General features: G+C 59.1%; 1 protein-coding gene across 2 annotated transcripts in view; it reads left to right on the top strand.

The window, feature by feature from the left end:
- Window positions 1-13,025, top strand: part of HDAC5 (histone deacetylase 5) — a 34,803-nt gene that overhangs the window by 9,830 nt on the left and 11,948 nt on the right. Inside the window, exon 3 of one of the 2 annotated variants that reach the window (XM_082680062.1) lies at window positions 2,773-2,847. In XM_082680062.1, coding sequence (XP_082536188.1) covers window positions 2,773-2,847 — 75 coding nt within the window. Of the gene's footprint in view, window positions 1-2,358; window positions 2,848-13,025 lie in introns of those variants that run through there. The other variant, XM_082680061.1, reaches the window with a different exon arrangement.

A 13,025-nucleotide genomic window follows, 5' to 3' on the forward strand; every position in this document is an offset into this window, starting at 1 on the left:
GGAGAGGGGCTATAAAGCGAGAAGGATTGCGGTTAGACGTTAGGAAGACTTTGTTGCATGACTTGAATCTCCGAAGAAAAAAAAAGACACTTGTCCCCATCCCAGGCCTCCTGTCTTCTTCCCCTGGAGGATTCTGGGAACTACACTGAGGATTGTCTGGCTGTGTCTGACACTTCACTTCCCACTTCAAGCTGTTACTGGAAGTCATAGTAGTGCTGGGAACTGCCCCGAGTCCCCAGCTCTGGCCACCTCTGGGTGCCCAGTCTCCTGGGTGCTCCCAGCTTTCCTAAACAGGGAGTTGTGTTTGCTTAGGTTTCTGACTGCTCCACGTTCTGGCGCCCCTGCTTTTGAGTCACTGTAACTGATGATTTCCTCTCTTCCAGAACAGGGCTGCCCTACCATACTCTCCTGTGCCTGGGGCAGGCAGAGAGAGTCAGGACAGGGCTAGCCAGCCCTTCTGGTTGCTTTCAGCGTGGGTGGGTGGAGTCCTGGCTGGGAGGGGCTGCTGCCCCCAGCTTTCTGGGTTCCCTTGAGTCTGCTGCCTGTCACCTGTTAAGGAGACCTTGACCTTCCCTTCCCTTGCTCTTGAGAGAGCCTGGTTGGCTAGGATGAGATTGGGGCAAGGGCTGCTGAGCAAAGTCCCCAGACCTACCCTGAAATGTCCACCGACTCCAGAGCCCTGTGGGGAGCATTGCTCCATCACCAGTTTTCTGGAGTCTGCCCTGGCTGAGAAGCTGAGGCTCCAGAGCTTTGTTTCGTTCCTGTTGACCTCCAACTCCCTCAATATACATCTTGCCAGCCAGTCTAGGGCCTGGGAAAGCCCACCTCTGCCCCTTACCCATCCACGTGATCCCCCCACCTGAGGGCAGGAGGCCCCTTTGCCATCCCCAGCTGGCGGGAGCCACAGCTACTGTGACCTTGGTTGGCCAGCTCCTCCTGGGCTCCCGACAGGAGGGTGAGGTCATCCAGTCCAGGGAGAGGACAGGTGTCCCTGGCTCCATGCCTAGAGTTGGGGGCAAAGGGGGCCAGGAGGGGGCTCCAAAATAGCCACTGTGACGTCAGGAAGGGGGAGGGGGACACAGACCCAGGAATAACCAGGCTATTAAAAGGCTCCAGTGAGGTCAGGGGGCCAAGTGGGAGGCACAACCTCAGGAGGAGGGATGGGCCAGCAGTGGGCTGGGTAGGCGGGTGTCACCAGTCCTCATGGCGCTCTAGCCTTAGGTGCCAGCAGGGCCCCAGAAGCCGGGGCTGCTCTGCCAGGCCTGGGGCTGCTGGCTGGTGGGGAAGGGCTGGATGCTGGCAGCCCCTTGACTCTTCCTGAAGGGGCTCCAACCTCAAGTCTCTTCCTGCCTGGGAACAGGGGGTCATTATACCTGTTAATGGAAACCCTGGGGCAGCTTCGTGTGCTCCCTGTGCAGGAGGCAGTGGGCTGTGGTGGTTAGAGCTCAGACTTGAACTTCAGACATCCCAGACCTACCACTGAAACAGCTGTATGACCTAGGGTGAGCGACTTCATCTCTCTGTGCCTCGGTTTCCCCGTCTGCACCTCTCTTCTGAGGTCATCGTGCAGAATAAACGAGGTGATGTATGTGCTGCTCTTAGCATTACACCTGGCACACTGCCACAGGAAGAGCTACATGTGCTCTGAGAACGGGCAGGTGCTCCCAGGTGCCCTTCCCTGGGTGGGGTGAGGCCCGTCCAGGAAGAGTCTCCCTGCCCCCTGGAAGGAAGCCGAGCAGCCTCTGGAGGTGACACCCCTAATGGGTAGGAGGGAGCTGCCCTTTAGCTGCTGCTCCGGGGTCTCCCTGCCGGTTGAGGGGGTGGGGGAGCCACCCCCCAGCTCGGAAAGAGGGCAGAAATTAAATCAACTCCCATCCGTCGGCTGTTAGAGGGACTCCAGGGAAGATGCAAGTTTAGGCCAGGTGGCCCTGTCTGCCACCCTCTCCCAGACCCTTCCAGCTCCTTTACTTGCTCTGGATGGCAAGAGGGCAGATAGAGGAGGAAATCTGGCTTTTTGGTCTCTAGCCCCTCGCCTGCCAAGAGCAGCGCCAGAGCTGCTCCCAGATGCGTGGGTATTCCAGCGTGTGCCCTTCCCCAGCGCAGGCTCTGGCCACCCGGCTCTGTGGCGTTGGCCCTGAATGCAGGCCCTCCCCTGTCCCCATCCCCCTGCCTGGCGCTTCCTCCTGGGGTGGAACGCGCCTTCCCCTCCCCCACTCGGGGCCTCCGCCAGGCCCGGGCTCCTGGCAGCCGGCCGGCGGCTCCCTGAGCATGCTCCACCTATTTATAGACAGGGCCCTCCCCCAACTGCTATTTCAGTCTCCTGCCAGCTGCCGGCGGCTCATTCGGGAAGGAGGAGCAGGGAGCCGGGCCCAGAGCTGTCACCCAGGGCTGGGAGGGAACGCAGAGAGCCCGCCTGCCTGCTCAGCTCCCCTTCCTGTCCCCTGAGTGCTCAGCCATACCCGCTTCTGGGAGCTCTGGAAGGGCCAGTGGTTGGATGCCCCTCTAGCAGGGAGCTGGGCCTGTGGCTCCGGGGCTCCTGGCTCCTCCTGCCGCCTGCAGTGCCCAGGCCGGATGAGGCACCTCCCCGCAGCGCGGGTCCCAGCAGCAGTGGCCTGAGGGAGCCCCTGAGCAGCGAGGGCCCCGCCCAGCCACCTTCCCTTTGGCCGACTCCCGCCTCAGGCGGCCCCCTGCCGGGCATGCTGCTGGTGCCCAAGGCTCAGGGGCTTGTGGAGATGCTGCAGACCATCTATGAGACGGAATCCTGTTTCTCAGCAGATGGGATGCCAGGCCGGGAACCATCCTTGGAAATCCTGCCTCGGACCCCTCTACATGGCCTCCCTGTGGCAGGTAAGTGCTTCGGTGTCCCCGCCTGCCCTCTGCCATTGGGCATCCTTGCCTCTGGGGCTGAGCGTCTGGCTCCAAGTCTCACCCAGATGGGGTCCTGCTTGGATCTTCCTGGAGGTCTTTGTTGAGGATATGTGCAGTCAGGGGAGGTGTGCTTACCGGGATGGGCTTCCCTGCTCTCCCTGGGCCAAAACCTGCCCTCCCACCATGCCCTCCAGCTGCACTCTGCTGCATCTCTTCGAGTCCCTTTGGCCTCAGGCAGGGTCGACATCAGCTGCTGGGGGCTGTGGATTACTAGAGGATCCTGGCCTAGTTGGCACCATGGTCAGAGGGGAGGAAGTGGGTCAGTGACCTGCCTCCAGGCTGTCTGCTCCCCGGGTCTGGATAAGGGAGGAACCCACGGCCCGAGTGTCCATAAGAATAAAGGCTACCCCCACTCCTCTGGCTGGGTTCTTAGGGTCAGAGGGTCCAGTGCAGTGATTTCTGCCGGTGCCCGGTCAGGAGTGCCCTGGGAATCACACACCTGGGGAGGAGGCTTGATGCAGTTGTGGTGGAGGTAGGCAGAGGCCGGCAGCTGGGATGTTGGGGGCCTTGGCTGCCTTGGCTTCTGGCTCCCCCGTACCTCTCCTCCCCCCAAGCTTTGGTTTATCCTCAGCCCATGAGGATGAAGGAATGTTACTCAGGCTCACAGGGCTTGAGGACTCCCTAGCCCTCCCACCTTCTCAGCGGGGACCTTTTTGGCTCTCGGCTGGGGGTGGCGTCCCCCAGAGCCGGGCCACTCCTTCCCTCCCTCCCAGGAACCTGTTGGCAGCATCAGGCCTTCCTGGCACAGCCTCCCCACCAGGCCGGCACCACAAGATGCTTCCTCTAGGGAGGGGCCTGCTGGACCCATGCCCGCTTGGCCCCTCCTGGCAGTGGCTTGGCACTTGGGTGTGGGCGTCTGTGTGTGTATGTGTGAGGAGTCTTTGCCTCTGGATATGTGGGTGTGGGTCCCAGGCTTTGAACTGGAAGGTGGGAGCCGTGTGCCTGTGTAAGTGCCAGTGATTTGACTCTAAGCTGTCCAGGGATAAGGTTGCAGCTGGACTGGGATGTGTGAGAGGATGGAGGTTTGGGGAACATTTGGAAAAGCCTTCAAACCAAGCCTACCGTCTGCCTGAGCAGGGATGCCCATGTAGTCTCCTAAGGTCGCGGCATAACCCTGGGGACCAGCCCTGAGAGTGCCCGTGCAGGCCCCTGGGATGGGGGGGGGTGGAACCTTGGGGCCAGCTGTGCAGAGTCTCTGCACAGTCCCCTGGGAGGGGTGTAAACGCAGAGGGCCGTTCTAGCCCTGGTCTAGTGGAGCTCACAGCTCTAGCTAAAGACCCGCCTGCTCGCTCCTATCCTGAAGCCTCTGGGAGTCAAGGTGGTCCCTTGCCAAGCAAAGGGCTGACTGTGCAGAGCATCTGCCTGGGGGGTGCTTCTGCCCCATTCGGCAGATGCCATAGCAGCCCACCCCTCCTGTCCCCACTGCCCCTTGCCTCCCAGAAGCAGTTGGCGCTTGGCCTGAAGTTTCCTCCTCAGCACGTTCTCTCATCCTCTTTCTAGTTGGGCCCCAGAGTCCTTGCAGGCTGGAACCCTGCTGATCCCATCACTTCCCTAAGGCTCCCTGTCCCTGCATAGACCACCCCCCAGCCAGTCCCTCCCCCCACCCCCCACCCCGACACATGCACGCTGCCTAGCCTTCTGAGCGGTGGCGTGGTCCATGCTGGCAGGAGGGAGGCGTGAGTCACCTCAGCGGCTCGGGGAGAGGGCTAAGAATGTTCCCCCTGCGCAGCTCTGATGCTGTGTCTGTGACGCGGCTGGGGACAGATATAGGCCTGGAGCTCGGCTGCCTTGTTTTTTTTTTTTGGACTCTGGAATGTAAATAAATGTTTCAAATAGAAACGCTTTAACCTTTGGGTTAAAAAAAAATCCACCCCGGATAAACACGGCCATGAGGGCCAGGCAGCCTGGTGTTCCCCCCCCAACCCTCCCCCGCCACCTCCTCTCTCCATCTCTTGATCAGTCTCCAGACAGGATGCAAAAGCCTGTGGCTAAAAAAGCAGGTGTCCAGGGACGCTTCTTGGGCCGTGTGTGTTGCCAGGCCTCCCCAGCCGGAGGGTTTGTGGAAAAGGGGCTTTCCACGGTGGGTGTCTGCCCCGAACTCTCCGCCCGCTCCAGCAGTAAGTCTTTGGAGCCCTATTTTAGGGGCATCCTTGGCTCTCTGGACTGTCTTGTGCGCACTTAGCACAGTGCCTGGCACATGGATGAATGAATGTTGCTTGAGGGGACTGGCATCCAGGGTTCACAGCAGGATTCCTGGGCTCTATTCTGGGGCTTGGCCCTCTAGATGAATAGACAGATATGGTAAGTTGCCCTGGTGGGTGAGCCAGAGTCTTGGCAGGCGAGCCCACGAAGGATGTGGGGTGCTCGCCTCTGTTCCTGCTTGAGGACGGGGACAAAACACAGCTTCTGCTAGTGCCGTCAGGTCTTCCTTGATAGATGGGGTCTCTGCCTGGCTCCTCCCGCAACAGCCCAGCACACAGTGGACACCCCTCTCGTACAGGCTCGGTCCCGGCTCGGGGAGCCCAGGAGCTTGAACTCTGGTGAGGGTTTCCCAGGGATGCGGTGCTGGGGGATCCCCTGCCTCCCTTCTGTTGGGCCTTGGATTTCCTTCTGGCCTGGACTGGGCAGCGCGCTGCTGCTTGGGCAACGTGTAGGATGTTAAAAGCAGGCGTGGAGGAGGAGTCTTCTTTCCCCAGTGAGGGAGGGTGTGAATCCTGCTTATGCCAGGAAGGGATGCTATGGAAGTGCCTTGGGGTTTGGTTTTGGTATTGAGGTTTCCCCCTGGATATTCTTTTTTTTTTTTTTTTTTTTTTTCCCCTGGATATTCTTATTCACGTTCTTCATACCATTCCAAGCTTGGCTAGGTAGGTGGGTGTGTAGGCATAGGGGTGTGGGTAGGTCGGAAGTGCGAGACTGGGGTGGGAGGGGAATTAATATTATAATCTACTAAATGATGGGTATTAGGGTGCTTTCCTTACCTTATCTCCCTCGGAAAGGTATTAATAGCTATGTTTTACAATTGAGGAGGATCTGAGAAGTTAAGGAACTTGCGCGAGGTCCCAGAGTAAATGATGGCTGGGCTTCCGACTCAGGGCTTTGTGTAGGGCGACGTCTAACCCATACAAGAGCTTCCCTGTACAAATGTCTTAAAGGCGGCCCTTCTTCCAGGTGGCTGTATCCTCAAGCCAGAGTGCATGGCTTAGCACTGGGAGCATGGGCTAGACTTCAGCCCCCAACTTGCCCCTTCAGTTGGGTGCCCTTGTGCAGTACACAGCCTGCACAACCTTACGTGGTGGGTCTGCCTTTGTTGCTTCCAAAGTTTGTGCTCCTCGACAAGAGAGACCATTCTGGTCTTGGGGGGCTCCTGAGGTTTCTGGGAGGAGACTGTTTTCTACCAATACTGGGGGCCGCTGGATCTGCTGTTTCCCTCCCTGTAGGGATTTCGGCCCAAGGCGGGAGAAGCGGGCTCAGGAACAAAGTTGAACACCCTGTCCCATTCAGACAGCCTCCCCTGCCCCCATCCCCCCCTACCCCATCCCCTCTTCTTGTTTTTGAGACCCTCAGCTGTCCCTTCCCTGCTGCACAGCTGCCAGACAGGAAATCAGATTAACCGTGTCCACGCACGCAGCTGTAACAGCTGTCAGGTTGGCAGCAGAAATGCCGCCAGCGGGGGACACTGTGAGAAAGTAGTTCTCAAACTTTCCGTTGCCACAGAGTTACCAGGGGGAGCGATTAAAATTAGGGTTCCCAAGCCCTACCCCCCACCCCAAGGTTCGGATTCCGTAGGGCAGCCCAGGAACCAGCATTTTTAACACATCTCAGATGATTTTGATGTGAGTAGGCTCAGACCATGCTTGGAGTATGGGCAGGGGTCCTATGGACAGGGGTCATGGGGCCTAGCAGCCTGCCCGTGGATGTCACCCGTCTCCCTAGAAGGCCTCGATGGGCTTTGGGACTCTTGGGAGAAGGCCAGCTGCAGAGGGAGGGAGGCTGTTGCCTCAGTCAGATTCAAATCCAGCTCCCAGCAGCCTGGCAGTCTGGAGACGGAGGATGTCTTAAGACACTGGGGAGCAGGTGTCTAAATCCCAGCGGGGCAGGGGATTATGACAAGTGGCCAGGGGGACAGGGCGCTCTGCTGGACGCTCTGGGCTGGGCTGTGTTCGGGGAGTAGTGCAGGCAGAGCTCCTGCCCTGGAGCCCCTGCTGTCCACCCCAGGTGTGGAGCGAGCAGTCCCAGCGACATCTGCAGACTTTGAATGGTTAGTGTGTCTTTTAATTGCCTCTAGCTCAGTGCCCAAGTGTTTCCTGGAAATGGCTGGGCTGGGAGAAGTGAGTCTGCTTCTCCTCCAGAGAGCTGCTCAAGACCAGTGACTAACTCTGTTTTTGCCGGTGAGAGATGCTTTGTGCCTTCCGCCAGGGCTCTGCATCCCTTAAGCTTAAGGTCCTTGAGAGGCACAGTCTACCTCAAGGTTTCTGGGGGTTCCGTTCACTTGGCCCCCTTTTCCCCTGCACTCCTGGCTCTGGGGTTCTGGGGCCAACCAGGTCTCCCATCTAGATCCCTGGATCCTTCATACGGAGTTTGTCTCCCTGCTGTCATTAAGTTCAGGAATAGCCTTCAAGATTTCTCCTGGGTTTTGGTGGGAGGCAAGAGAGAACCAGAAGACCCAGGGTTAAGCCCCGGCTCCTCTGCCTCCTTTCCAGGTGACTTTGGATGAATTTCTTCCATCTCTGGCTTTGCTTTCCTCCTCTGTCAGCTGGGGGAGTTGAGTGGCTGATCTGCCTGGCACTCCCTTCAGTGACATTCTAAGTCTTTGACATCAGTTTCACGTTGCTTCTGCCTAAGAGGGGCTTCGGGTCACCCGAGTCCTGGCCCCAGGTGGATGTAGAATGGTCCTGGGGAGAGGGGTGTTGCCTGCAGCAGGCACAGCGAAGTTAGATACCTGGAAAGGCTTTCTGACTGCCGGAAGCTGGGGCCCCAGAGCAGGGACCAAAGCTTGTGTTCACCTGTGTTAAGTAATGCTTTTAAGGGACTGAGGGATCCCACCGCTGTGGGCTGAGCCTCAGAGGACAGGGTGGCCCTTCTTGGAGCTAACAAGGCAGGGGAGGCCGGAGAGACAGGCTAGGAAGAGCTGCCATCGGGAGGAGGCTCTCCCCAGGGATGCCTCCTCCTGCGCTGGGATCCAGCTGCCGGCTGCTCCAGCTTGTGTGGGGCCCACTGGAAGGGCTTTGATTGGGACAGGACCACAGAGTGACCTTGGGACGGTCTGAAATGAGAGCGCTAAGAGGGCTTAGGCTTCACTAGACCGCCAGAGGGGTCCAGGACACACACAAATGTCAGCCATTAATAGCCTCTACTAGTGCCTCCTGAGATTTTCCCAGGCTCTGCGCCAAGCCCCACTGCACGTGTTATCTCTCCGGAGCCCTAGCAGCTCTGGGAGGTGGGTGCTGTTCTTCCTCCCATTTCACAGATGCCCGCACGCAGCACAAGGAGGGGCTTGGTGTCTTGCCCTGGGAAGTGGCAGAGGCCGACTTGAACCCTGGTGTTCTCTTATTCCAGAGCCCTCGCTCTTAACCAATTACGTGATGTGTGTTGGCTTGCGCTGCATGGGGAGTTGGGAAAATTGCTAGGTGAGCGTCATCCCCAGCTCGCACATGTGGAAATACTGTCTGCATTGTGGTAGAACCTGTCGAGCCTAAATTGGCCTCCCTAGTCACGTAAGAGCCCAGAAATAGATCATGGGAAACCGTCCTTGGTGGGGAGGGGTCATCGGCGTCATGGGGAGGAGTGTGAAATGCTGTTCCCTGCCTCCTTCCAAAATCCCTCAAGGCCAGCAAGGGGACAAGAGCCTTTTCCCATTCTCCAGAGGAACAGAACGAGGTCATTTGACATTTAAGGAAGCTGCTGACACCCCAGACTGCTGAGGGAGCTCCGGAGGGCCTGGGTGCTGGTGGAAGGCACTGCCCTCTAGGGTGGGCTGCCAGCCTGCTGCCTCTCCAGAGGGGCCAGGCTGGCTCTTGCTGAGCACCCAGGATGCCCCGCACTGGAGTTAGCACTGCATAGGTTAGTGTTCAGACGGAGCCCGCCTGAGCTGGGAGCCAGGACACCTGGGTTTGAGTCCCTGAGAGGCTTGGTTTCCTTGTCTGTGACACGAGGCAGCTGAAGCAGATGGTCCCTCCCATTTCTCCCTCTTCGCTCTTGTTGTTGGGGGTAGCTCTTCGGATCCAGGGCTTATCTGCAAACGAGGCCTCGTTTTCATCCTGTGTAGACATTCCAAACCGCTTAATACACCCCTGCCTCAAACTCTGTGTACCCTGGCTCCCCTCCTCCCCCCAGCCTTCTGTGGCTGGTGGCTTCTGGGAGCAGGGTCTTTTTAGAGCCAATTGTTAAGCTGCTTAGGTCAGCCAGGTCAGTCTACCCACTCTGGTGCTTCTCCAGGGGGAACTCAAGGTACCATTTCCTTGCTGCTAGGGTTTGGGTCACAGGGATACTGGAGTTGGTGACTTCTCCAAGAGAAGGCTGGGAGCTGGGGCATGGCCTGTGCTGTGTTCAGAGCAAGGAGGAAGGCTTGACCTTGGTTTTTATTTTGAACCCTTTTCCCAAAGGTGCTGCTAAAAACCTGCTCTTGGTGTCCTAGAACCCCTTGTCTGCTCGGGGGGCAGTGTCCCTTTGCCTGGATACTCTCTTTTTAGTCTAAGTCTGTGCTGGCAGTCATCCCAGAGGTTACCCTGTCAGCACCTGCGTCATCCTTCCCCCCCCCGGCCCCGCCCCCGCCCCGAGAAGTCAGGATATCCCTGGCTGTACTGCCCAGAGAATCTGCTGTGGGAGCCCCCGCTGGGCTGATGGGGCAGTGGGGCTCATGGAGAGATCGGAGGCCCAGCTAGATGGGAAGGAAGTGTCACTGAAGTATCACTGGCGCTGCTCAGTTGTACCCATGAGCTGGGCAGAGTGGTCTGCTCTAAGCCAGAGCCTGGTGTGTGCGGGGCCCTTCTGATGGCTGCCTACCCAGCTGCCTGGGCCGGGGCTTCTCCGGGGAGGCAGTGTTGGTTAGTCCTTCCGAAGGCTGGAGGACAGGATGCTCTTGCTGCCAGTTCCTAAGGCCACAGCTCCCAGGAGGCAGGGTCAGAGTCCCCGGAAGGGGAGGAGTATGGAGCGGGCAGACCTGAAGCCTTCTGTCTGCCTCTGCAGGAGGTCCGTGGGTCAGTTACCGGCTTCCTCTCCACTTCTGCAGCTCTCTGTCAGGAGGAGCCCTGGGGTAGGATGCCGTGCCCTCCCATGTGACCCCTTCCCAGGCCTTTGCTGGCCAGAGTCCCCAGCCTGTCCTCCATCTACTTTCTTCCCTTTCCAGAGGTCCTGCCACCTTTTTCAGTCCACCAGGAGGCGGTCGAGAGCCTCCTCCTATCATGACACTCCCATTTCCCCTTCCAGGTGCTTGGTTCTCAAGGCAGCCACTACCACCTGCTCTGCTCATGCTAAGCTTGCAGAGGGCACAGATCCTCGAGGGGAGCAAGGCCAGCCACACTCTAGGTGTCATGCCCAGAAAACTGCATTTGGGGGGCTCTGTGCCTCCCCCCACCCTTTCCCTGACTCCAGCTGTCCAGCCGCAGCCCCTTCCATCTTGGATGGAGCTGGGCTACTACCTGCAGACCCACGGGCTGCTGCATCCTGTCCAGGCCCCACAGGGCCTGCAGATTAATATTCCCAGTCGCTCGTGCTTCCTGCTTGTGTGGGAACAAGGCTGTGTGGCAGAGCCCGCCGGCCGCCCCGCCACCTGCATACCAATGGGACTGAGGCTGCGACTGCAGCACAGGACCTAGCATCTCTGCCGCGGTGGCAGCGGCTGTGCAGGAGCCCTGGTGGGAGAGTCCCCTCGCCTGAGCCCGTGCCCTCTCTGCAGGGCTCCTGCAAGGGAAGCCAGCACTGCTGGCGGCAGTTCCAGCCCAAGCAGGGTTATCTGCTGGGAGCCAGGAGCACTTGGACCCCTGCCCTTCCCTGGGCGGGCAGGCGGGCTGGCATCCGGCTCCCACAGCCCCGGCACTGCCGGGAGCAGCAGGTTGAAGCCTGTCCACCTTGGCTGAGTGATCAGAGTGCCGTGGGCCAAGCCAGCCTCGCCTAGGAACAGATAACACTGCGGCCAGCCCGGGACCTTGCTGAGTGTTTCCAGGGCTGGGGACACCTGAGGCTGGCTGCTGGGTCCTTGCTGCCACCCTACTTTTGCACCCTGGACAGGGCCGGCCACCTCCAGAAAGGGCCTCTGTAGTTTCCCAGGGCCTTTCCTCCTGGTGCTGGGGCAGGACATGGACCCCACCCTCCTGGTCACATCTGGCCACTCCTGCAGATGTGGCTCTGGCCTTGTGGCCACAGAGTCGTCAGTGTGGCTGGCGGGCAAACCACAGAGGAATGTGCCCGGCAGTGCTGGGGGAAGAAGGGCTAATGGGGAGCATGAAAGATAACTCTGCTCAGGCCACCTTCCCTCTCCCATCTCCAATGGGTCCCAGGAGCCATGTTCAGCCATGAGGGTAGCATGGCCTTGGCCTTCAGCAGGCCTTGTCCCTGCCTTGGGGGGACACTTGTTCAGTGCAGGCTCCCTGGAGAGATCCAGGCTCACAGACTGCAGTGGGTGTGGGAGCCTTTCTTAGCTCAGCCCTTAGCCCCCCTCCCGGCTCCCTCTCCACTCCTGATAAGAGATGGCAGTGGGGGCCTGGGCAGAGGCCTGCTCGCGAGGGCAGGGGACACTGGCAGCCATCAGGATGGTGGGGTCTTTCCTTCTGCAGGCCTGGGCTGGAGTGGGCCTCCTTGCCACCGGAAAGTCTGCCCAGCTCCCTGTGGCCTCCCTGGGCTGGAGTGGGGAAAGTGAGGGCTGTCTTTGGAGAAAGAAGTGGAAAAGAAACAAGACGGTCTGGCCCTGCCTCTCTCACTTCCTCCTTTCCAGGCAGTGGGTAGCTTGCCTTCCCTTTCCTGCAGGCGTCAGGAGGCTTTGTGGGGTGTGGGCTGGGCTTGGGGCTCCCTGCTGGCGTGGTGTTTGCCCAGTTGCCCTGGCAACCATAGGGCAGTGGTGGAGAGTGACATTCAGTGACCAGAGGACAGTATACAGGGATCAAGAGGTCGAGACCCATCTTTCCCATAAACCCATTGGAATCTTCTGCCACTTCCTGGGGCCCTTTGGTCCATGGTCCACATGGGGGCCTGGACGCAAGGTCTTGGGACCCAGCAGGTCCCTCCACCCCTTTCCCCTTTCCCCGCGGGTTCTCCCTGGGACTGGAGTTCTGAGATCTCTGCCTTGGCTCCAGCCAGCGCCCCCTGCCATTACCCTTCTTCCTGTCTGATTCCCTTTCCTTTCCTGTCTCCTCCTCCCACCTCCTCCCTGCGCCTGCCCGCCCATTCTCTCTCTCTTTCCCCCCTCCCCCCAGGCACAGCTGCTGTTTGGCTCACTCTATATATAGCGGCATTTTCAGGGTAATTACAATAAAACTGTTGAAAGGAGATAATCCAGCAAAGGAAGCGAGTCTGACTCCCAGCCCCCTCCTGTCCCTGGTTTGGTGCAGCCCTGCACCCCCCCTTTTCCTGCGGTCTCCTGCTCCCACCCCACCCTGTATTCCCATAGCCTCTCTTGCCTGCCCCATCTGCCCTAGCTGAGTGTGGGGCAGAGAAAAGGGGAACAGATAGGGATGCCCAGAGGCTCTCCACAGGCCTCTCCTGGGCTTAGTGAGATCCCTGGCTGCTAGCCACGTTAGTTCTAGAACTAACGTCTGTGCCTCGGTTTCTCCTGTAGTATATAGGCCTCTTGGCGGGGATTGTGTGGTGTTGAGAGGTGGGGGAGGAGGCACAGGAAGGACGGTGGTTAAAAGTATAGGATTTGGGGCTTCCCTGGTGGCGCATTGGTTGAGAGTCCGCCTGCCGATGCAGGGGACACAGGTTCGTGCCCCGGTCTGGGAAGATCCCACATGCCGCGGAGCAGCTGGGCCCGTGAGCCATGGCCGCTGAGCCTGCGCGTCCGGAGCCTGTGCTCCGCGACGGGAGAGGCCACAACAGTGAGATGCCCGCGTACCACAAAAAAACAAACAAACAAACAAAAAAAGTATAGGGTTTGGAATCACATC

This window comes from Grampus griseus, assembly GCF_964374135.1.
Source record: "Grampus griseus genome assembly, chromosome: 20".
Taxonomy (NCBI): domain Eukaryota; kingdom Metazoa; phylum Chordata; class Mammalia; order Artiodactyla; family Delphinidae; genus Grampus; species Grampus griseus.